General features: G+C 56.5%; 1 protein-coding gene across 6 annotated transcripts in view; it reads left to right on the forward strand.

Annotated features, from left to right (window-relative positions):
- Nucleotides 1-24561, forward strand: part of CABIN1 (calcineurin binding protein 1) — a 98468-nt gene that overhangs the window by 20377 nt on the left and 53530 nt on the right. For 4 of the 6 annotated variants that reach the window (XM_029227175.1, XM_029227166.1, XM_029227183.1 and 1 more), the window contains 12 exons: nt 679-831; nt 2086-2280; nt 4811-5053; nt 5149-5305; nt 9906-10021; nt 11680-11841; nt 12557-12763; nt 12945-13090; nt 15143-15404; nt 15793-16053; nt 18934-19085; nt 20565-20743. In XM_029227175.1, coding sequence (XP_029083008.1) covers nt 679-831; nt 2086-2280; nt 4811-5053; nt 5149-5305; nt 9906-10021; nt 11680-11841; nt 12557-12763; nt 12945-13090; nt 15143-15404; nt 15793-16053; nt 18934-19085; nt 20565-20743 — 2233 coding nt within the window. The remainder of the gene's footprint in view (nt 1-678; nt 832-2085; nt 2281-4810; nt 5054-5148; nt 5306-9905; nt 10022-11679; nt 11842-12556; nt 12764-12944; nt 13091-15142; nt 15405-15792; nt 16054-18933; nt 19086-20564; nt 20744-24561) is intronic. The other 2 variants (XM_029227190.1, XM_029227198.1) reach the window with 2 other exon arrangements.

Genomic DNA, 24561 nt, shown 5'->3' on the forward strand with positions numbered 1-24561 from the left:
CTGGCCGCGTGGTGGAGGGTGTGTGTGCGCACGTGTGGCACCTGTCTGGGCACTGGGCTCTGCATGAGGAGGTGGGATGTGGTGGGGAACGTGCAGCATCTCAGAAATCCCGACGCCCACCATCAGCACAGCTGTAGCGCCACGAGGGGCCTCATGGGTCCCCTATAGACCCAGCGAGGTTGCTTTGGAGCCTTGACCCTTTCCTTATGTTTCCCGAGAGAGCCTGAGCATGTGTGCAAATGGGTGCAGTTTTTTGGGAGGGAATCACTGCCCATCTGTGTGAATGGAGCTTGTCTGGAGGGCCCGGGAGGGCTGGCTGTTCCCCAGCCCCTTGCACACTGTGGCACCCAGTGCCCCACAGTCGGTTCTGGAGCTGGAACAGGCCTGGGTCTAGTTGCGGCTCTGCCAGCTTTGCTCAAGATCTGGAATAGATACTCAGCCTTGCTCTGGTGTCCCGGTGTCCTCACCGCCACCACGAGGGTCACGATGCTCCCCTTGGAGCTGTAGTGTGAATCATTCATTCATGCGTTCATTCAGCGGGTACTTACTAAGCCCCACCCCCTCTGTAGAGGGGATATGGTAGTAGTTGGCTAAAACCGCCTTCATGGTGCTCCCAGTCTGGTGGGCTCAGGGGGCAGGCACCTGGTGCAGCACAGCGAGTGCCCCTCCTCTGCCCAGGGAGACATGGAGCAGGCCCTGGAGAACTATGACATCTGCACAGAGATGCTGCAGAGCTCCGCTGCCGCCCGGGCTGCGGCGGGAGCCGAGCAAAGAGACGTCGTGATCCGCCTGCCCAACCTCCACAATGACTCGGTCGTCTCCCTGGAGGAGGTGAGTGGGAGCTTTTTAATGGTGTTTTCTTGGTCAAAGGCCTGACCTGTCCGTGAGGACTAGGAGAGCGGCCCATGTGCTGAGTAGGGCAGGGTGGGACCCAGGAGAGGCAGCTCTTGAGGCACAGGGTGCCACAGACTCGCAGGCACACCCCCTGATGGAGTGCTCCTCTAGGGGCCGGTGGCTGGGAGCCGGGGTGGAGGTGTCTACCCACAGGGTGGAGAATGGCTCTTGCTCAGCTCTCTGGCCTGCGTGTGGCAGCAGCCCCAGAGGAACGAGAGGAAAAGCCCCGCAGAAGCAGACCAGTGCTGCTCTGGCCCTGGGGTGGGTCAGCGGTGTGTAGTTCTAATCCTGTCCTCACTGTGCAGCCTCTGACCGCATGCCCACAGTTTCACATCTGTGACACATTCACATTGGCTGAAAGCCTTCAGACTCTTGCAGAGTGGTTTCAGGGCCAGACCTAGTGCAGTGCCCCTGCTGCCCGTATCCTGCAGGCCTCCTGTGAGGAGAGGGTTCGGGGATTGGTGGTGTGTGCCAGCCTCTGGCCTGGCTCCCTAGGTTTCTGAAGCCCCGTGCTCCACGGTTCTAGGAGTCTGGTTCACTGAACTGTGGCCATGAGGCTGTCTAACTATTTTCACAGACACTTTCTGGAGCCCTTCTGCTTCTGTGGTAGTTTTGTTTTTTGGTATATTTGTTCTTCAAAGACTTGAATGCCTTGCCCTTAATAGAAATACTATTTATAAAGTATTTTATAAAGTATTTACTTGCTGTAAATACTTCTCGGCTGGGTCTGTTAAATGCAAAACTCTGGGGGGCTTCCCTGGGGGCGCAGTGGTTAAGAATCCGCCTGCCAATGCAGAGGACACAGGTTCGATCCCTGGTCCGGGAAGATCCCACATGCCGTGGAGCAGCTAAGCCCATGCGCCACAACTACTGAGCCTGCACTCTAGAGCCCGTGAGCCACAACTGCTGAGCCCGTGTGCTGCAACTACTGAAGCCCGTGCACCTAGAGCCCGTGCTCCACAACAAGAGAAGCCTCCGCAATGAGAAGACTGCGCACCGCAACGAAGAGTAGGCCCCGCTTGCCACAACCAGAGAAAAGCCCGCATGCAGCAGCGAAGACCCAACGCGGCCAAAAATAAAAAATAAATAAAATAAAATAAAATAATTGTTTTAAAAAATGCAAAACTCTGGCTGCATTAAGGGAGCCCGTGAGGGCTTGGTCGTCAGGCAGTGATTCTGGGCCTTTTCCAGATCGACAAGAACCTGAGGTCGCTAGAACGGTGCCAGTCACTGGAGGAGACTCAGCGGCTGTATGAGGCTGGCGACCACCGGGCCGTCGTGCGCCTGCTCCGCCCCACCTTGTGCCCCAGTGGGTTTGATCGGGCCAAACACCTGGAGTTCATGACATCTGTGCCTGAGAGGCCGGCCCAACTGCTGCTGCTGCAGGTGTGTGCTGCCCCGGCCCTTCTCCTGCTTGTGCCTTCTGCTTGGCCGGAGTTTCTTCTCCGGGGGCTTGGAGGCAGCCCTGGAGAACGTAGAGAGAAGTGGAGTAAAATCCGCCCCCTCGGGCACCGGGAAGACGTGGTGAGAATATATGGGGGGGGGGGAATTGGAACCTAGGGGTCTACTGGGCTCAAGGTGAGCCTGTGCCAGGCTCTGAACTTCCACGTGGCAGAGGGGGAAGGGAGACTAGTCAGGGCTTAGCCATCCATCCACCTGATGGTTCATCTGCATGTTGTTCATTGCTTTTTAAATTAACTATTGAGTACATATAAAATTGATAAAATATCTATACAATGTAAAGAATTAAGAGAAGGTAAATAGTCCCGTAGGATCAAGTAGTTGAAGGAAAGGAACATGAGTGTGGTGTGTGAGGCCCATGTGCCCTGTTGGCTCCCTCCACGCCCCCGTCCTCAGCACGTGAACCCCTGCTGAGAGCTGGCTGGGTACCAAGCCTCTGCTGGGCTGCGTGGTCACTCAGCCTCCCCGCGCCTCAGTCTTGTCTCTGGAGCGGAGATGGTTATTGTCTGTACCTCAGAGGCCTGCTGTGGATTTTCATGAGCTGGCATGTGTGGGCATCACGCCTGGCATGTGGCAAGCCCCAGACGGGTGCTGGCAGTGACCACTGCTGCCATCCTTGGGACACGTGGAGATGGATGTGGAAGACGATACACAGGATGTACTCAGTGGTGTGGGGTGGGCTTTGATTTATTATCTCACTGGGTCCTTCCTCTTCAGTCTAGGGAGAGAGCCCAGTCTTCTCCCGGGCTTTTTAAAAATTTTTATTTTTTTTAACCTTTTAAAAAAATTTTTTGGCCACACCGTACAGCATGTGGGATCTTAGTTCCCTGACCAGGGATCGAACCCGCTTCCCCTACAGTGGAAGTGCAAAGTCTTAACCACTGGACCGCCAGGGAAGTCCCCATCCGGGCTTTTTGAACTGACTTTCTTGAACTGGGAAATGGTTAAGAGGTGTGACTGGGAACAAGCGGAGGTGAAAGGGGAAGAATGGGGAGAGGAGGGCAGGGAACGAGCTGTGATGACCTCAGCGCCAGTGGCTGTGAGGTGGACAGCTGAGTGTGCCAGGGACAGGCCAGCTCAGTGGCTCAGGTGGTCTTGCTCTGTGGTCTGGAGCTCCTGGGCAAAGTGGGCAGGGGGGGCGCCCAGGGGAGGGGGCTGCTGCTGGGGAGGCACCACATGGTGCTGAGGCCCGAGATGAGGCCTGGGCTGAGTGCTGGGGAATCTGCTGGTTTTTGCTCCTTTTCCTCTTGAGGGGATGTGTTTTCTTATTGATTTGGAATGCTTTTTATATATTAGAGATATTAATCTTTTTCTCATCGAATGTTTTTTCCCAGTTTGTTGTCTGCTTTCAAATTGCAGCTTGTGCTTTCTTTGACGTACATAAGTTTTGAATTTTTAGGTCATTAAATCTCTTGATGTTTTCAAACAGTGGTGAATTTGTTCATTATGCTTAGAAAGCCTTTTCGAGGCTAGAAAAACATTCATCCGGTTGTTGCACACACAGGATGGAGCTCCCACAGTGTGCCTGACACCGGGCAGCGGGGAGGCCCTTTGATGGAACCTACTCTCCACAAGGGAGGCCGCAGGGGCGTGTCAACAGACAGACAGAGGCCTGTGTGCCTTGCTTCTTCCTGCAGCGTTAGGTGTTGGGTTCATGCTTGCGTGTAACCCGCTTCACCTAGCTTTTGTAGGGTGGGGGTCTGACTTGGAATCCTCTCTGGGATATGCAGGAGGCTCAGTCTCCCTGTGTAGATGAGCTGCCTGCCACATTCTTCAGTGTAAGTGTACAGTCTCCTCATGGTTGTGTTGATTCTTAGTCCTGATACTTTGGGTTGCTGTTTGAGCAGGACATTTTTGCTGGTCATTATGTCTTCTAACTACGTTTATGGTTTATAGGAACCTTGTTGATTTTTGCGTGTTTATTTTAAATCTGGCCACTTCACTGCATTCCCTTTATTTCTGATGGTTTCTGTTTTGGGTGGATGGTCTGATGCCACAGTCAGTGGTGATCTGCTCTCCTATTTGTTGGCAGTTATTCTTCTGCTTTTTAGCTCTTTCTAGCCTCAAGCACTGGGGACCATGTCACATTAGAGTGATGGGTCCTTGTCTTGTCTCTGACTTTCTGTCAACCAGCCCCTTGCGTGTTCTGATCAGGTGGGGTTGGCTCCAGCCTGCGGCCTCCACCTCTGCCCCTGTGGGCTTCACACCTCAGCAGCTCCTGCTCGGTGCTGGCTTTCCCTAAAGAAACACAGGCCCCGTTTTCCTGGCAATTAAGGCTCTTATGTTGGGGGTGGTTTTGATCTGCGTTCAGGCGCGTTTCTGCCTGTCTGTCACCTCGGAGGGCGGTCGAGGTGGGCGGGCCTGCTCAGCATGCCCTGGGCCCCTGTGGGGCCAGGCGTGGCGAGTGTGGCCATAGCTCTCACAGCGCCTTCCTGCCCCCTCCTCCCTCATGCAGGACTCCTTGCTCCGGCTGGAGGACCACCGGCAGTGCTTCGAGTGCTCTGACGTGGCTCTGAATGAGGCAGTCCAGCAGATGGTTAATGCCACTGAGGCTGCCGCCAAGGAGGAGTGGGTGGCCACGGTAACCCAGCTGCTGCTGGGCATCGAGCAGGCGCTCTCAGCAGACAACAGCGGCAGCATCCTGAGGGACTCATCCTCCGCCGCTGGCCTCACCCGTCTCACCAACAACCTCATCCAGGTAGCCTGGCTCCTTCCTGCCCGCCCGCAGCCCGGTTGGCCCTGAGGACGCACCCTGGGGGGAGCTGACCCTGCAGTGACGCCCGATCGCCCCAGGTCATCGACTGCAGCATGGCCGTGCAGGAGGAGCCCAAGGAGCCCCACGTGTCCTCGGTGCTGCCCTGGATCATCTTGCACCGCATCATCTGGCAGGAAGAGGACAGCTTCCGCTCCCTGTGCCACCAGCAGCAGCTCCAGAGCCCCGCAGACGAAGGTGTGGGGACGCGGTCTGGTGGGGATGGCCCTCAGCCCGGTGTCTCTGCCTCTCGTCTCTGCCTCAGGGCCCTGCGGCCCTGTCCAGGCACCGTGAGTGGGCTTGGGCTTGGGCAGTTGATGTTTCGTGGCACTTGGATGGAGGCAGAGGCTCCCCACCATGCGGTGGGGGCGTGGCCGTGGCCTGTGCAGTGTTTCACATCGGGTGCAGGTGGTGAGCACTGTGAGGAGTGGGCCTGCTCTGGGAGCCTCGTGCCGCCAGCTCCTCCAGTCCCTGCGCATCCCGTGGGCCCTCGTGGGTGTAGGCCCGGGCAACTGGAGGGCAGCACGGGGCAAGCAGGCACAGGTTCCACTTCTTGGCCATGTGACCATGGGCCAGTCAGGCGACCCCCAGCCTCTGTTCCCCCGTCCACTCTGGGGATAGTGGCACCATCTCAGGGTTGTTGGAGGACCTACGGGGCAGTAAAGCCATCGTTGCCACGGCAGGTCAGTGCTGGCACGAGGGGTGCTGGTGCCGAGTGCAGAGGCCGCAGGGGCGAGCCAGGGCCCTGTGTGGAGATGGCACTTGAGCCGGGTCAGCACCGTGGTGGGAAATGTGGTCGGTGGAAGAAATTACATCAAAACAACAGCTAAATGACATTTAAGCAAAGAGTGTAGCTCTACCAAATGGACTTTATTCCTTTGGTTTTCTCGCATTTTCAGTCTAAACTTGGCTGATATACGTATACTTTTTATATAGCTATGATTACAATACACGTATTTATGTGTATATTCAACCAGCTTAAAATTGAATTTATGGGGGTGGTTTCCTCAGTCATTTGACGGATCAGCAAAGCGCACAGGAAGGAAAGTCAGCTGTGTGGCCACAACCACGGAGCCCACACCAGCTTGCCTTCCTTCCACTTGCTCTCTTGCTCCAAGTGCTTCACTCCGCAGGTGTCTGTCAGCTGCTCTCTGCTTGTCAGGCCTCCGTGGGTGAGAACCTCTGGCCTGGAAAGGTTCACAGTGGAGGCGACAGACGGGACCACTAGCAGCACCCACAGTGCCACGCCTGCGGCCTGACGGGGGACCGGGAAGCGATGGGGCAGCTGGGCAGGGACCCGGAAGGGCTGGGCATGTGGCTGGACTTGGCAAGGAGCCAGACCGAGGAAGGCTTTCACCCCCCGTGTATAAGCTGTGTGGCTGTGTTCTGTTGTCTTTGCGATGCTAGCAGAGGTGCCCTGCTTTTCCCAACTCTCAGGGCAGCGGTGTTTCTCTCTTACTGGTCATTCTTTAGTCAATACATCATGCACGCCTTTTTGCTTCTGCTTAATTGATTTTTTTGGATAAATTTTTAGAACGGTTATCTTTAGAGTGCTTGACAAATAGTGCCTCTGTGTTTTACAAAACAGCTTCAGTGGTGAAAAAAATTAAGCTTTACACCTGTAAATGTAGGTGTAAAAAGACTTCTGGATTAAGAGTCTCCTCTTAATTAATTATGCAAGCACAATATGGGTTTTTTTGGTTTGCTTTTTTGTTTTTTTAGTAACAGGATTTCTTTTGTTTTATTTTAAATATTTATTTATTTGGTTGCACCTGGTCTCAGTTATGGCAGGCGGGCTCCTTAGTTGTGGCATGCGAACTCTTAGTTGCGACATGATGTGGGATCTAGTTCCCTGACTAGGGATCGAACCCAGGCCCCCTGCATTGGGAGCGTGGAGTCTTATCCACTGTGCCACCAGGGAAGTCCCCACAATATAGTTTTTAAAAAAACTGCCAGTAAGCAAATAAGGGGAGGAGGACAGTCCAAGGCCATAAACTTCAAAAGGGTGGGATAGGGAAACAAAGATCCTGGTGGACTGGCCGCCGGTGTGGCCCATCTCCTCCTCCACCCCCTGGAGGAGGACTGAGGGGGCAGGGTGAGTGGACAGAGTCCTCTGTTCTGTAGAGAGTGGGCTGGCGGGGCTGCCCCCTGTATTGCCCTGGGCCTTGGCAGAGGCAGGAAGGGCTGCTGGGTCCTGCCCCTCGTGGTGGCAGACTACATGGAGGGCCCTCTGGCCGGCAGTAAGGGGCCGGCGTGGGGCAATGTTGCATGCTGAGTTCCCTGGAGCAGATGTTGGGATGGTATATTAGGAATCTCTGCTCGTGAAAGGAAGCGGGAAGCAGCAGGGAGAACAGGGTGCATCCTGACGTCGTCTCGGCCCCCGGCGGGGGCTCTGTAGCATGTCGGGCAGAGGAAGCCAGGCCTTTGCCCTCCCATCTCACTTCAGTCACTGGATGTGGCTCCCGTGGCTGTAGCCAAGCCGAAGGAACTGCTGGCTGGGGCTGTGTGCTGGCCGCACTGCCCTCCCCGGGCAGCCATCCTACCTTTAGGAGATCTCGGAAGAGAGGACAAAACCCTGGTCCCCCAGTGCGGACTGATGCAGCCCTGGTCGAGCGAGCTCCCTTCTTTTCCCTCAGCAGACACAGGCGGCGGAAACTGATTGAGAGCAACACCTGCTGCAAGCTCACAGCTTCGAGGAAGGGCAGGCTGGTCCTCTTTGTTGGAGCTGCCCCAGAAAATTTCTTCATGGTGATTGCAGCGCTGCCGTGGTCCGAGGAGCCACCCTGGCTGACCATGAGCAGGATAGAGAGAGGTGACATGGCGGGCATGCTGACAGGTCATGGCCCACCCCTACCCCACACCCCGCATCTAGTACAGGAAGGGAAGAAGGAACACACCATTCGAGAGACAGGTGAACTAGGCCTGGAAGAAAGCATACGGCAAGGAGCAGAGGCAGAGGCTTGTGGGTGATTGGCCCAAGAAAATCATTTGTTAAAATTTCTAAGACGATAAGCAGAATGAAATGAAAAGGACAACTGCAGAACTAAGGGAAAACGCTGCAAACCACATCTCACCATTATAAACTAATAAACTAAAACAGCGAGGAGCAGAGTGAACATGACTGAAACTGCGGGAGACGGATTAAGAGCTAACAGCACTGGAGAGAAGGTGGTAGATGTGGAAGACAGAGATGGTCCAGTGTGAGGGTGAATGGGGCCCCTGATGGCAGCAAGGAATCTGATGTCAAATACAGGAAGAGTTCTCTGAATTGTAATAAACACTGAATCTGCAGGTTCAAAGTATATACCGAGAAAAGTTGATATGCAACAGTCTACATCAAGATGCATCCTGGTGAAGGATCTATTTTAGGGGTAAAGACTTGTCAGGTTTCTAAACTGAAAAAGCAATTTATCTTAGTGGGACAAAGAACAGGGCTCATTTCAGATTTCTCCCTGGCAGTGTTCAGTGCAGTTGGGGTCAGGTCCACATGTCTGCAGGGTTCTCAGGGCAGGAAAGTGTGGGCCCAGGCATGTAGCCAGTCATTTGTAATTACAGTGGATTCCAGCTCCTTGAGTGCTTCTTAGAAGCATGGCTGGAGGATGAAGTCAGTAAACGAACATGAGTTAGGATGGAAAAGCCACAGGAAAGAGCTTGCGATGAGCACCAGATCCACTTAGAACTGGAGTCGAAAGAGAGCAGTCGGGCTGATTATGGCTGCAGAACAGAATGTACGTGTTATAACCCTACTGCACTAGAAGCAGTATGTACAACCAGATTGGGAGCTGGGGGAGACGAGGAAAAAGCTACCACAGAGCCATCACTGACCTGATGTAACAGTCATTTGATGCTGTTGAAAATGGAAATGAAAGGACTTCCCTGGTGGCGCAGTGGTTAAGAATCTGCCTGCCAATGCAGGGGACACGGGTTCGATCCCAGGTCCGGGAAGATCCCACATGCCGTGGAGCACCTAAGCCTGTGCGCCACAACTACTGAGCCCAGAGCCCGTGCTCTGCAACGAGAGAAGCCACCGCAATGAGAATCCCGCACACCACAATGAAGAGTAGCCCCCGCTCACCGCAACTAGAGAAAGCACGCACGCAGCAACAAAGACCCAACACAGCCAAAATTAAATAATTTTTTAAAAAGTACAAAACAAATTTCATGAAAGAATCTTGATTCTGTTTTCTCTAGTACTTTCTATCCTAATGTGTTCTGTCCTAATCCTCTTAAAAAAGGTTAATTATAAGACCATGATGGGTTATGGCTCAGAGTTTCAAACACACCAAGGGATATTTAAGGAACTAGTCATAGTTCTAGTGATGAACAAACATTTAACTGAGTTTTGGTAGTTCTTTTTCCTTCTGTAGTAGTTAAACAGACCTAAATATAAGAATTTTTAAGTTAAGCAATGGTATGTGTAGTATGGGTTCCATTGTCATAAATGACTTGTTTCTCTCTTTCAAAATGTCTCATACATGCATAGAAAGATGCTTCCAGTGATGTTCACCAAATGTCAGCCCTGGTTATTGGGGGCGGGGGGGTGGGGTGGGGTGGGCAGTGCTGCTCTTTGGTGATGGACCACTGCTTCTGTATACGGTCCTGTGTGATCTGAATTGTTTTTTGATAAGCATGTACTGCTTTAGTAAACCCAGTCACATCATTACTGATTTTAAAAGACAAAAAGATGAAAAAGGAAAGAGGGGGAGCTCTGCGGCCCCTTGGTATAGAGAGAGGAGCGGGGCCCACTGCTCCCAGCCGTGCTGGCACTGACCCTTTGTGTCGCCTGGTCTTTCCCCAGTGTCAGCCGATCTGCCCATGCTCCCTTCCTCCCTCATGCTGCTCAACACGGCCCATGAGTACCTGGGCCGGAGGGCCTGGTGTTGCAACTCCGAAGGGGCCCTGCTGCGATTCTACGTAAGTGCTGCGGGGGCGCGTCTGCCCTTCTCTGGCCGTTGTCACCCCGGGTCTAGAGTGTGTGCCCGTGCTTTCTTGCTTTCTTTCTCTCTGTCCCCCTCTCTCTCCCCGCTTCTCTCTTGGAGTAAAATTTAAACTATTGACTCTTTTTTTTAGTGATTTTAGTAGGTTCATTTAGATTTTTTCTTCCGTGGTCAATTCTGTTTTTGGAATAGTGTCCATGGAAGCATAAAGTTGTTCACGGTATCTGCTGATGATTTTAAAAGTCTCTGTAGTACCTCTAGTTATGCCCCCTTTTTCATTGCCAAAATCATTTATTTATGCTTCCTTTTCCTTTTTTGAAAAACCAGTCTTTTATGAGGTTTATCGAAATTAGTTTTTTCAAACTACCGGTTATTGGCTTATTGACCTATTTTTTCTTTGCTTTCTAGTTCACTAATTGACATTTTATTTTTTACTTTCTTTGGATTTGCTTCGTGTTTTTTCTAACTTATTGAAGTAAATGCTTATTTTAGTGATCACCTTCTAATACATGTGTTGGAGATTATAAGTTTTCCCCAAGTACATTTTTAGCTGCATGCCATAAGTTTTGATATTTACGATCTTTATTTTTATTTATTTATTTTTTTATGATAAGGTCTTTTATCTGAATTTTTGAATTTTATTTTATTTTTTTATACAGCAGGTTCTTATTAGTCATCAATTTTATACACATCAGTGTATACATGTCAGTCCCAATCGCCCAATTCATCACACCCCCACCCCCATCCCCCTGCTGCTTTCCCCCCTTGGTGTCCATACGTTTGTTCTCTACATCTGTGTGTCAGTTTCTGCCCTGCAAAGCGGTTCATCTGTACCATTTTTCTAGGTTCCACATATATGCGTTAATATACGATATTTGTTTTTCTCTTTCTGAGTTCACTCTGTATGGCAGTCTCTAGATCCATCCACGTCTCAACAAATGACCCAATTTTGTTCCTTTTTATGGCTGAGATATTTGCTGTCTTTATGTAACTGATTTCTAATTTTATCGAATTATGTTTGGAGGATGTGGTCTGTATTATACCTAGTCCTTGGTATTTGTCGAGACTTGCTTTTTGTCTAGTTTTGGTAAAAATACCGCGGATGCTTGAAAAGAATGTATGTTTGCTAATAGTTGGGCATCATAATGGTAGCCGTTGCTCTGACCTCTGTAGATTCACCAGTTGACTATCATTCACCTCCTCTGAGATCGTCACTAATGTCTGTCTGCCAGAGAGAGGTTCCCTCGGCCCTAACGGGATTTATCGTCTGACATTATAACTCTTTAATTCACACCCCTCCACGGGAGTCTGAGCTTCCCAAAGGCAGGGACAGTGTCTCGATGTGCCCAGCATAAGACGGTGCTCAGCAGATATTTGGGGAGCAGATGAATGTCTAAATGAACAAGTGTAGCTAGAAACTGCAAGAAACTGCCTGCGGTGCTGGAAGGAGGGAAGCTGGGCAAATCCTCAGCACGCCCTGCAGAGCGGGGCCCAGATGGCTCCCAAGGGGGTGGCAGGCCCGTTCCAGGACACAGGCCCAGACAGGCTCCTCAGGTTAGCAGAGCTGATGGGCCCACTGTGCAGGCGGCTGCCGGCCCTCCCCCAGATGCCTCTTCCCGCCCGCCCACCACCTAGGTGCGCATCCTCCAGAAGGAGCTTGCTGAATCCACGTCTGAGGACACTCACCCATACAAGGAGGAGCTGGAGACAGCCTTGGAGCAGTGCTTCTACTGCCTGTACAGCTACCCCAGCAAGAAGAGCAAGGCCAGGTACCTGGAGGAGCACTCGGCTCAGCAGGTGAGGGCCCCCTGGGGGCGGGGCCTGGGCTCCCCTGGTGTGGGTGCTGTGGTGGTGGTGGGGGGGGGCGGGGTGGGGGGGGGGGATTTGCTGCAGCAGGTGGACTAGTCCCACCAAAGAAAGTTCTTGGTTTCCTCGGAAGAACTAGTTTCATAAATGTTGACTAATTATTCAAAAATGCAGCATGGCAATATTTCAGTAGATCTTTTTCCCCCAATTCGATTAATGCAGATAATTCCTCAGAGGGTTTCCGTTTTTTTGGTGTTTGGTTTTCAGACCGCTAGTGGGTGTGTTACCTCAGTGGTCCTGAACACGGTCAATTATTCTTTGAGGGAGTCCATCCCCTAAGTGCGCGCGACTCTGGGCAGGGTCTCCGCCGTGACCTCCGTGACATGGAGAGCGCCCTGGCCCAGAGCAAGTGCTTGGTCAGTATTTGGCAACTAGGTGACCTGCCCTCTGTCATGGCCATGTGGACTCAGAGCGAGCCCTCGGTTCCAGTGTTTGTCTCTATAAAGACCAGGTTTGTGCTAGTTCACTTTTCTGCTCGTCACACACTTGGGTTTGGGGATTGCAGTCGGCGAGCAGATGTTTTAAGTATGTGGGAGTCATTTGAGGCTCTCCTCGTCTACATTGGACACTGAGCGTTTCTGTAGAAGGACTCTCCCCCATGCACTCTACCTGGACCGCACTATGGCCTGCCTCTGCCTTCTTTCAGGTGGATCTGATATGGGAGGATGCCCTGTTCATGTTCGAGTACTTTAAGCCCAAGACCCTTCCTGAGTTTGACAGCTATAAGACCAGCACCGTGTCCGCTGACTTGGCCAACCTCCTAAAGCGAATTGCCACCATCGTGCCCCGCACAGAGCGGCCAGCCCTGAGCCTGGACAAGGTCTCCGCCTACATCGAGGGCACCTCTGCAGAGGTAGGAGCTGGTGTGCCGGCCATGTCCTGTCTCCTCCAGCACCTCCGCCTGCGTGCCTTGGCCTCTCCCCTGCTCTGCGCCAGCTGGCAGGGCCCTGGGAAGTGAGGGGTCCTGGTCGCACCCTGGTGACACCCGAGTCCCTGGCTCCATGTCCCCTCACCCTTGCCTTCTCACCTGCCAGGTGCCCTGCCTCCCTGAAGGGGCCGACCCCTCCCCTCCAGTGGTGAATGAGCTCTACTACCTCCTGGCTGATTACCATTTCAAAAACAAGGAGCAGTCCAAGGCCATCAAGTTCTACATGCACGACATCTGCGTCTGCCCCAATAGGTCAGCCACCGGGTGCTGGGCAGGCCGGCTGCGGGAGGGCTGGGGACTCATCTCGGAGAGCTCTTCCCGGGGCGGTTTGGGGTTCCCCTGCCCACAGCAAGGAGGCCAGGAAGAAGGAAGGAGAGGGCAGGTGGGCACTCCGCAGAGGCAAGGAAGGGCAGAGCCTTCTTCCCCAGTCCCTGGGGTGGGGGCGGGGTCAAAGCAGGCAACTGTGTCCTTCTGGTCCCGGCCCGCAACCCTGGGGAGTCGGCTGGGTGGACTCTTGCTTCCTCCACTGCAGTGTCTTTCGTTGTGGTTGTTTTCTTCTTTGGGGGCAGGGGAGGGGGGGCTCCTTCCTTCCTGGGATGCAGTGCGTTGATGGCAGGAGAGCCCATCGTACGTAAGGCTCATGCTTCCTTCCCAGTGGTCCCTGGTGGCCTCTTCTTAAATCGTACTGATTGGCCTGATCCTCGTGAAGGGCCTGCTAAGCTCATAAAGTCTGACTCGCTTGATTGAGAGGGAATCTTTTCTGATGGCTGCTGTGCCTAGGAGGGCCTGGGTCAGAAGGGGACCACTCTCTGCTGGTGACCTGTGTCTGAAGGGTCCAGAGTGGCCTCCATAGGCAGCCCTCCTGGGAGTTGTCGGGAACAGAGGGCTCTGCCTTATCAGGCAGGACCCGCCTGGCTGGGGCAGGAGGGCTGGGGTCTGGGTGGAGAAGCCAGTGCATGACTCCCACAGCTGTGGGAAAGGCTCTCCCGCAGCCCCTCTTGCTCAGCCTGTGGTTTCCTCCAGGCAGGGGCCTGTGTGGTGGTGGCCCTGGCTGTCCTCCCTGTGGTCGCTGCCGACTGGGGTCGTGGGGCCCAGGGTCGCTGTGGCTTGGGGTCGCGTGGCCCGGGGTGGTGGATCAGAGCTGCACTCAGGCTGGCTGAGTGGTCACTCCCTGCTGCTGCCACGTCTGAAAAGTGACAGTGACAACACCCACCTGTTCGAGGGAAGGGGGAGCCTGGCTCCTGGCAGCACCCAGAGGAGCGTTTCAAGTTTTTGTGACCATGTGTCTGTGTTCTGCTTGCTTGTATTTGCAACAGGAGATGGTGGTTTCTGTTTTGGTCTCATGCAGGCACATAGGCATCTGCTGTGGTGTGGAAAGAGCTGCCCAGGTGGAAGGTCCCTGACCATTCCCACCATGCTCTCTCCCAGGCCCCACCCCTGGAGAAAGGGGTGCTCAGGACCCCTCTCGAGGGGGGTCCTGCACTGTCCTCTCAGGTCTCTCCTGCTCCCTTATCTCTGGTCGCTTGGAGAGCAGTGGAAATGCCTGGAAGCTTTGTGAGCTGCCCAGGTTCCCCTGACCTTGCACAGCCCAGGGATGCCAGGGGCCGGCTTTGAAGTTTGTGCCTTGGTAGTGGAAGACTTGTCAGTCTGCGGAGGGTAGCATGCCCATGTGATTGCTGCCTTTTCTGTTCTCTGTGCTAGAGAATTCCAGACTCTTTCAAGGGCCCAGAAATGGTCTTGGTGCCTCAGAGAGGCTCCTGCATTCTCACCAGCAGTTTCTCTGGGGTGGTCTCAGAATGATGGGGTCTCATCCATCACATGATCCCCTTGCTGTCCATCTTGCTGCTGGTGCCTGAGCTGGAGAGGGCAGGGTCCCAGTGGGGAGTGAGGAGCCGGCAGAAGCTAGGTGGCAGGGGTCTCGGGAGTCTGGTTTGCTCTGTGCTGTTGGTCAGGGAGGTTATAGGTCATGAGGTTACACCTGTGGAGCAGGCCCTTTCCTCCCACTCAGAGCCATCCTGGGGGGACGTCCTCCAGGCAGGGGAGCAGAGGGTAGCAGGGTGCCAGCGTCTGGCTATGCCAGGGGCGACCCTCTCAGGGCGGTGCCTGAGTGCCGTGAGGGGCTGGGTGACTTGTGCCCTGTGCTCTTCTCTGGAGGTGGGCCTGCGGGCCCATGTTTCCTGGCTCAGGGATGCCCGCGGTGGTGGAGTTAGGAAGTCTGGGGTGGGGCCCATGTGCCCATGGGCACCGTGTCTGCAGGGCAGTGAGGGCAGCAGTATGTTGAGCCGGGCTGTGTCATGACCACAGGTTTGACTCCTGGGCGGGCATGGCCCTGGCCCGGGCCAGCCGCATTCAGGACAAACTGAACTCCAACGAGCTGAAGAGCGACGGGCCCATCTGGAAGCACGCCACACCTGTGCTGAACTGCTTCCGGCGGGCACTGGAGATCGACAGCTCCAACCTGTCCCTGTGGATCGAGTTCGGCACCATGTCCTATGCCCTGCACTCCTTCGCCTCACGCCAGTTGAAGCAGTGGAGGCCCGAGCTGCCCCCTGAGCTTGTGCAGCAGGTGAGGGGCAGGGGCGGCCGCTGTCCTGGGGTCCATGCCAGCTTGGTCCCTGGTCTCTGGACACCGGGTCCGGGGTGGGTGAGTCCAGGGCCAGTCTCCTGTGAGCGCTGGTCAGCCACCAGTTTCAGGGCCGTGGAGAAGCTGTTGTCTCTTCCCTGCTCCCTCAGAGGAGCTTGTTGAGTCCTTGTAAAATCCTTGACACTGTGCTCGGAAGTTTGAAGCCCCCTCCTGGTGGGGGAATGTTCCCCTAGTGTGGGTGCCGGGTGTCTGGCCCGAGGTCTGTGTGCTGCAGGGGCTCCCTTGGCTCCTTGAAAAGGGACGTGAAGGAGCCACATGGTGTGTCAGTGTGGCAGGTGTGGCAGTAGGACACCACGTGGTCTCATTCCAGATGGAGGAGCGGCGAGACAGCATGCTGGAGACCGCCAGGCACTGCTTCACGTCAGCGGCGCGCTGCGAGGGTGACGGGGATGAGGAGGAGTGGCTCATCCACTACATGCTGGGCAAGGTGGCTGAGAAGCAGCAGCAGCCGCCCACCGTGTACCTGCGGCACTACCGGCAAGCCGGCCACTACCTGCACGAGGAGGCGGCCCGCTACCCCAAGAAGATTCACTACCACAACCCCCCCGAGCTGGCCATGGAGGCCCTGGAGGTGACACCGCGCTGGCCCCGGGCGGGGACATGGGGAGGGGACGGGCCAGTCTCACTGTCTCCCTGGGGATGGGGCACACGGTCCCAGTGACTTCCCTGCAACCCACTGGAAACTTCTTTGTGTGCAGTTCAATTAAAACAGCTTTTCCTCTCTCTCTCTAAGGGGTGCTCACCATCCTTTCTGGGGGAGGGAGCATTAGCACGCGGCATCCCTGGCTCCGGGGCACTCGCGCCTGCAGCCTGGTCCCCGGGTGCATGGGAGAGCTCCCAGCCTGCAGTGGGTGCCCCAAGTACCTATCCTGGTGGGACTCAGCCGGGCAGCCACCGGCCCTCTGGACCCCCAGTTCAGGGTCTTGCGCTGCTCCTCCTGAGCAGAGCGCGTGTGTGCTGCCTGGATTTGAATCTGTGGTTCCAGGTGTGTGGCTCAGTGCTCTCGTTGGTGCCCATGGTGGTACCTTGAGGGGGCCACTGAGGACGCAGCACAGGCATGGGTGCACCAGGCTTCCCAAGGCCCTGGGCTTGTCAGCGTCACCCTTTCTCAGGCTGCGTGTCCACCCCCACCGATCCCCCGCCCAGAAAGGTGCTTGAAATTTGGGGCAAAATCTGCTTGCGTATGCCTTTTTTGCATTTAGGGTTTTTTTTTCCGTTTATTAAATTAATGCATGTTAATGGTTAAGAAAAATGTAATAATCAAATAATTCAGAAGTGTTTAAACTGAAAAGTTAAAGTCCCCACTGACCCTAGCTCCTCATCCGCAACAATCCACGTTGACATTTTGGCCCTGTCCTTGTTTTTCTAGGCATGTTTCCTATTAACATGTAGACACACAGTAACATTTTCTTACCGTCTTTTAATTTGTTTTTCTCATTGGACTAGATGTAGTGGAAGGAGCTGGGGCTTTCTTCATGTTCTCCTGCCCCTTCGCCTGGCTGAGCACCCAGCCCCTTCTTCGTGGGTGTGGCCTCTCCTCCACTCCCTCTGTGAAGGGTGCAGGCTGGGCGTGGCTTCGTGTGTGTATCAGGAAGCACTTTTTTTTTTTGGCCTTGCTGTGGGGCTTGCGATCTCAATTCCCCAACCAGGGATTGAACCCAGGCCACAGTGGTGAAAGCGCTGAGTCCTAACCACTAGGCCACCAGGGGTGTCCCAGGGAGCACTCCTCTGAGCCCTTCCCAAGGTCACGTAACATTAGATCAACGATGGCCTGTGCCTGGAGCCTTGTGGTGATCTGTGAGCCTTGTGAGCAAACAAAAAAGTCACGTTTTAAAGAGTTCGCTTTTTTAAAGTGCTCCATGCTGAGTGGTGTATAGCAGTGTTGGGCCACCTCTGGGGGTTCCTTGTGGAGTGTGGAAGGAAACTTCCTGTCTAGTGCTTCCCCGGCAGCATCCTGGTAGCTGTCCACACAGCCCAGGCCCCATGTCCTTCCCTATCGCATTTCTTTCATGCTTTGCACTTGGGTCAGGAGCCCGTCCTTGGAGGGACTTCCGCTTGGGGCATGTGAAGGCTGCCGCCCAGAGGAGTGGCTGGCGTGCCCTGAGGCCGCTGAGGGAGGGCAGTCAGCACGCTCAGCCTGGACTCTCTCACTCTCAGGAGGACGACTGCTCTCTTCTTTCCTGCATGTATCTTCCTTGGACTTTTGGCCTCTGCTGCTGTCTGATAGAACCAGTGAGCAGGCAGGATGTTGGCCTTTCAGGGCCCAGGGCCTTCCGGATGAGGGGCTGAGGCCAACCTCCCAGCACACCACCCGGGCTCTCAGGGGGCAGGTGCTCAGCTGGACCATGTGTCTATCTTGCTTTAAAAATAGGATTCCGGGCTTCCCTGGTGGCGCAGTGGTTGAGAGTCCGCCTGCCGATGTAGGGGACACAGGTTCGTGCCCCGGTCTGGGAGGATCCCACATGCCGTGGAGCGGCTGGGCCCGTGAGCCATGGCCGCTGAGCCTGCGCGTCCGGAGCCTGTGTTCCGCAACGGGAGAGGCCACAACAGTGAGAGGCCCGCATACCACAAAAAAAAAAAAAAAAAAAAAATGGCATTCGTCTTTAAGAATTTAACCTTGCCCTGGTGAAAATTCCCCTCTGTTGTTGAGCCTTCATTCAAAATACTTCACCTGCTGCTTGGATGACCTTTGCCAGTGGAACACTTGGCTTTCCCCTGAGTTTGGCCACCTGGGCACATATGAGTGCCCCGCATCTAAAAATGGACTTTCTGGGCCGGTTTCTCTGGGGCCCACGGGTTGGCTGGAGGTGGAGGGGCTCTGGTTGTGGGCTCCTCTGTCCGGGGTGCCCACTTGAGAGTGTGGCCTGGGCTGGACCACCAGGCATCTCACCTGGGTGGGTCCTGGCTGGTGTCTGTCTAGAACTGCCTCTGGGTGAGGAGAAGCTGGTTAATCGGGGCCTGTGGCCACAGCAGCCTTCGTGTCGCCCACTGTGCTGTCCGTGGGAGCCAAGTGGCACCCACACCTGGGTGGGAAGGTCAGGCCTGGTCACCTGTGGTGTGTGACACTTCCTGGGGGCAGTAAAGTGCCCTGGGCTCTCCTGGCTGGGGGCCTGGGCCGCTGGCCTCACGCTTGTGAAGGGACGAGTGTGGTGAGGACAGAGGAAAGGAGGGAAGGCCCAGGCCTCACTGCTGCAGCACTGCCTGCCCGCCTCTGTCCGCAGGGCGGCTCTGGGGTGGGGACACAGACAGAAGTCCCGCTACTTGTGGCCTCAGGGAGCCCATGGTGCGGGGGAGATGTGTGTGCAGGAGCTGTCCACTCTCCGCGGTACCAGGAGGGGGTGTGGGTGCTGGGTGGGAGGCTGTGCTGGATTAACAGCTGGTGGGGTGGGGGGGGGTGGGCAGCGAACCTCGGCAGCTGGGAGGGCTGCTCACACCCGCGTCCTTGTCCCAGGTGTACTTCCGGCTCCACGCATCCATCCTGAAGCTCCTGGGGAGGCCCGACTCTGGGGTCAGTGCAGAGGTACTGGTCAGCTTCATGAAGGAGGCTGCAGAAGGGCCCTTTGCCAGAGGCGAGGAGAAGAACGCTCCCAAAGCCTCAGAAAAGTGAGTAGCACGTGCTCCCGGCGGTTGGGTGGCGGCTGGGCGGTGGGCATTGGGGTGGGGAGGGATCTGCTGAGTCTCCCAGAGCCTGCAGAGTCAGGTCTGGCCCGAGGCTCCCAGTGGCTGGGCCGAGGCCCTTCTGTTGAACCTGAGAAAGAGAGGCTGCTTGTGTGTGCCCATCACCTCCTCGTCCTTGGACGGTCCCTGGAGGAGCTGACTCCCCCTCCCGGCACAGCTCTGCCTGTGTGGATGCTGCACGCGGCAGCCTCCTACCCTGGCACCCTCTGCCAGGGCCTCTCCCTGGGGTGGGGCCCTCTGAGAGCTGCTGCCCCTTCTCCCAAGAGGTCGGGAGGGTGTGAGAGGCAGGGGCTCCTCTCGCGGCACCAGAGAGCTCGTGGCGCTGGGTCCCTGATGGGGTTCCCTTGGCAGGCCTGGGCCAGACCCCCGGGCCTCCCCTTGATTGTGGGTCACCCCGGCATCCGCGTCCTGGAGCTCTGGCTCAGCTTGCCTCATCCCTGGGCCCTTGCCTGGCTGGGCACCGTGCAGGCTCTGCCCAGTGCTAGAGAGACCTGCACCCGGGGCCTGTCAGCTATGGGACAGGTGGGCACATGTCCGGTGGGTCACCAGGTGGACATGGTGTGCCCAGAGACTGTAGTCATACAGGGCCCCCAAGGCACAGTGATATGGCCTTTTTGTGATTGTAACTTTTTTTAAACTTAAAACTTATACACATAATACACAAATACATACTAGTTATAGAAAATTCTGGTAGTGTATAAATGTATGGACTAAAATGTGACAAATCCTTTCTCACCCCCAGAGTTAGCATCTGTTCACGGTTGAGTTTCCCATGTTCTGTGCATTTGCACACACTTCCATGTAAACGTCCAGTTATAGGGGTTATTTTATTTTATAAAATCAAGCTCCTGGAGGTGTTGCAGAGTTTGCTTTTTCCCAGCAGCGAGTCTGGGACCCACTCTGTAGATGGTGCCCACTTGTCTGGGTGTGTGTTATTGCAGAGCACGGGTGCGCCCTGCTCTCTATAGCCATTTCCTTGCACGTTTCAGGTGTTTTTAACTTTTTTCTCAACATTGTTGTAGCATATACCCTTGTACACGTGTGAGTGCACAGTAAATCCAGATGTTTGGCCACACACTGATTGGGATGAATTGTGTCAGGCCGTGGGTGTCACACGAAGGGCGCTGACGTGGCCTGGAGGGGCGCTGGGCGGGTGCTTCTGAGGAGGCGTCTCCTGGGCGTGAGACGTGAGCTGCCGGCAAGCGCAGCTGTGAGGGGTGGGCAGCTCCCGGCTGGGCCCGTGGGGCCACCCCTTCAGCCCCTGGATGCCAGAGGGGGTGGGTGTCACCAGAGGCGCTGGGAACAGGGGCCCCTGCCCTGGGAAGGGCACCATCCAGGCTGGCACATGCCCCATTTCAGTGGGCCGCGGGGTTCTGACCTGCGCCCCGACCCTCTGGTCCACAGGGAGAAGGCCTGCCTGGTGGACGAGGACTCCCACTCTTCAGCTGGGACACTGCCGGGCCCCGGAGCCTCCCTCCCTTCCTCCTCTGGCCCAGGTCTGACATCCCCACCTTACACAGCCACTCCGATTGACCACGATTACGTCAAATGTAAAAAACCCCACCAGCAGGCGACGCCGGACGGTACAGTCCCTGTTCTCCCTCCTGCCAGCCCAGGGCGGCACGCCAATCACGGGGGCGGGTGCTTCGGGTGATGAGCCGCTTTGTTGTGGTGAGGGGGGTGCCGGGTCTGGGGTGACACGGGCAATGTTGCGGCTGTTCATTAACCTCATGGACTCACGGTGATCCTGTGCTCCCCAGACATGCTCAGGGTCACCACCTGCCCCCGCCCACCTGGGGGCCTTTGCGAGCCTGCATTTCCTACCTGTGAGCTGGGGACGTGAAAGGGCGGTTGGGAGGCCGCTGGCGTCTGCAGGCAGCCCTGAGTGGCCCCCACGTTATTACGGCACGTCCTTCTGATGATTGGGGAGGGCCGTGACTCTGAGTCTGTCACCCTGGGAATCCAGACGGGTTGGTGGTGGGGTCAGCTGGCTCCCCACGTGGGACGGGCAGGTGGTGGTCGGTCACCCACATCCTTACTAACACCGGAGGCTTGCATGCCGGCCTCGCAGCTCAGTCTCTTCATGTTCCCCTCACCTGCACGGCACCGGGCCAACTAGTGGGCCTTGGGGGCCACTAAGTGGAACCCTGGGGGCAGTGACAGTGCTGAAGGCCACCCAGGCCCTCTCTCCCACGTCGCTCAGCTCGGCAGGACCCAGTGCACAGCCCCTGGAGAGCAGGGCTTGGGAGCAGGGCCAGGGCAGAGCTGGTGGAGGGGGGCAAGGTGGCAGACTAGACTCCTCGGGGTGTGGTTTGTGATCCAAGAGGAGAGGATGCTGGCGGTGTCCCCTCCAGGGTTCAGGGTGGCCTGTGGTGTGTGTGGAGGGGCTGTGGTCTGAGCGCTTGCGGGTCTGAGCGTGTGCTGTGTGTCTATCACCTCCCTGCCCACCCCAGAGCAGGGAGCATGGACCCGGGAGCTGGCTGGCCTGATCTTCCCGCTGTGATACCGCAGACATTCCTGAAACAGGGACCTTCCAGGTCTCACTCACCTCAAGTTAAACCCTGTTCTCTCCTTTTACTCTTGAGAATATTGAGAAAACACTGGAAATAAGTCCTTGCTTGGGAATTCCATTCTGCCAGGTACGTCCTGGAGGAATTAGCACCAGGCCAGTCTCAGGAGGGAGGAATGCCTCTCAGGGTGTCCCACGCTGGCACACCTGTGTGTGTGTGGAGCCATGGGGAGCAGAGCACTGGGGACAGGTGCCGGTGTAACATGTCCTGGGCACCTGGTTCTGCAAGCTTGTAGGGGGAGCCACACAAATACGCTCAGATATTATTTCAGTGGTTGTACGTTTTTGAATGGTTGTAAAAACTTTTTATGCAAAGTGATTCTTGTTAATGGCATGGAGCCTCTGAGATCCCATGGCTCTCTGTGGCCAGCCCCAGCTGGCTGTGCCGGGAAGCCCTGCGCCGGCCAGGCCTATCTACAGTGCTGTTAGAACTCTCAGCCCTCACCTCAGAGAGAAAGCGGCGTCCACAGCACGAGAATGTTTGGGGCCCTGAGCTAGCCGTGGTCTTGGAACGTTGGAGTGGCCCTAGGGCAGCCTTGCTGGCTGCCGGGCAAGGCCCTGGCTAGGGCAGAAGCAGCAGGCTGCTGATGCCGGGGGACGTGCTGGAGCCTCCAGGGTCTGTCTGCACCAGCCACCTCAGCTCCTACCTCCCGTGACTAGCCTGGGGTCTCCTGATACGGGAGATCGGGGGCCAGCGTGGAGCCCCTGCCTGGCGAGGAGGACGGCGCATGCCCCCAGCCCTGGTGCAGATGAGAGGGCAGAGCCACCTTGCCCCCTCCACCAGCTCTGCCCTCGGCAAGGATTTCACTTCTCTGAGCCACAGCTTCCGCACCCGTGGGACGGGGGTGACGTTCTCCTCGTGGGTGTTAAGCGAGGGTGCCTGCGGGTCACAGCTGCCTCCTAGACGCAGGCACCCCTGTCGTCGGAGCTGGCAGGGGCCCCGGGCGCCACTGCTCAGCCGGGGGAGCTCAGGTGTGGGATCAGTCACCCTGACTTTGTGCCCTGACCCTCCAGCTGTGGCACGGCCTCAGAAGAGGGGCAGGTGGCGTCCTCTGAAGTCAGCCCCCGAGGGGCCCTGGTCCCCTGCACCACAGGGTCCATCAGGCTAACTTGCCACCCGCTGGACGGGCAGCCAAGTGCCAGGCCCTCCCTGGGGTGTGGCGAGGAGACCCAGCCTCAGGGCCGCACTGCCGCACTGTACTTGAGGACGCCTCTGCTTCACCACCAGGAGCCAGCCGGGCTCAGTTCTGACCTGGAGAGAGATTGAGGAGAGATTTAGGAAGATGGCTACGGCCTATGTAGGGAGCTTGACAGTTACTCATTGTCTTAGTAATTACTTAGCATAGGAGGCCCCGGGGTGCTCTCTGAACCGGCCCCACCTGCATGCTTGAGGCCCCCACACCAGGGTGGGGAGCTTCCTGCAGCCCGTCTGCGGCCCTGGGGAGAAGTCCTTGGAACTGGCCCTCGGGCGGCTGGAGGCGCCCACGGCTGACCTGAGGGGCCCTGGTTGGGCTGAGAGGGATGGAGACAGAGACAGCAGGACCTCCGCTCCCGGCAGCTCTGCCTGCCTCACCTCTCCCTTCCATCCGTCTTGGGATTCGCCCGCAGCGCTGAAATCTTCCACGTTGGAGCATGTTGGGACCTTCAGGGGGCTTTCAGAGATCACCGCTCACACAGGCTCGACCGCAGTGTGATGAGGTTCCCAAACAAGCTCTGTGCTCCTCCCCGCATGCGATGTGCAGTGTGCGCGTGTGTGCGTATATGTGCGTGTGTGTGCATGGGCGCCCCACCACGAAGCCGTGTGTACTCGATCCGCGTGGGGCTCCAGGCTGGGTCCTGGGAGTGGTAGCGGGTACCCATCCTCACGGTCGCCCGGCGGGCTTGGCCGTGTATCCTGTCCCCCAGGAGGGAGTGAGCTGAGGGCAGGAGGCTGTGGGGCTAGTTGGGGTGGAGCCAAGGGCACCTGGGGTCTCAGTGTCCTCCCCAACCCGCCCTGGGCCAGTGGGGAGGCCACACTGGGGAGGTCCCCACAGCCTGGAAGGCACTGGATCTGTGCGTCTCCCTATTGGAAGTTCCCTGGTGGCAGGGCCCAGGGAGCGGGACCCTTATAGAACAGCCTGGGCCCTGGCTTGGACTGGCCAGGACCCTCACTCTCTGGCTGTTGTGCTCCACATCACTTTGGAATGTCGGAGCCAGAGCCGGAGGGGGCCCCAGGGTGGGGCTCTCCAGCCTGCCCAAGGCCCCGCCCATCCTGCGGCCCTGTGCCAGGTACATGGCACAGCCCTGGGCTCTGCCCTGCTGCGGGTGCTTGGTACAGGAGCAGGTGTGAATCCGTGAACAGCGGAGGGTCCCATAGAGACCTGTCCTGGTCTCTTGGTGGGTGGGAAGCCTTCCTGAGGGGGAAGCTAAGCCAAGATCTGAGGGGTGTGTTGGAGGTCACTGTCGGGGAGGGGAGGGGAGGGCAAGCCGGGGTCAGGCAAGCGGGAGCCACAGGGGCTGGGGTGGGTGCAGGGTGCCTGTGTGGCCCCCTTTACAGCGTGAACCATGGCTGCCCTGAGCCCCAGGGGTAGGTGTGGGCCGTGTGGGTCTTTGGGGCAGCCCAGCGTGCCTGTGTCAAGCTCCCTCACGACCATCCATCCTCGCCTGCCATGCCGTCATCGTCACCGTCTGTGTCATGTCCCATCTGTGCTCGTCCTCGCCCACTCGCCCACGCTGCCTCCACCAATATTGCCCGTGCTGCCCCTAACCCTGACCACTGTTCTCCAGGCTGTCCTCTGCTTGTGCTGTCACAGCTCGCTTCAGGGACCGAGCTGACCGCATGCTGACCCTCAG

The sequence above is a fragment of the Monodon monoceros genome, unplaced genomic scaffold, assembly GCF_005190385.1.
Source record: "Monodon monoceros isolate NGI ecotype Baffin Bay Population unplaced genomic scaffold, NGI_Narwhal_1 Super_Scaffold_1, whole genome shotgun sequence".
Taxonomy (NCBI): domain Eukaryota; kingdom Metazoa; phylum Chordata; class Mammalia; order Artiodactyla; family Monodontidae; genus Monodon; species Monodon monoceros.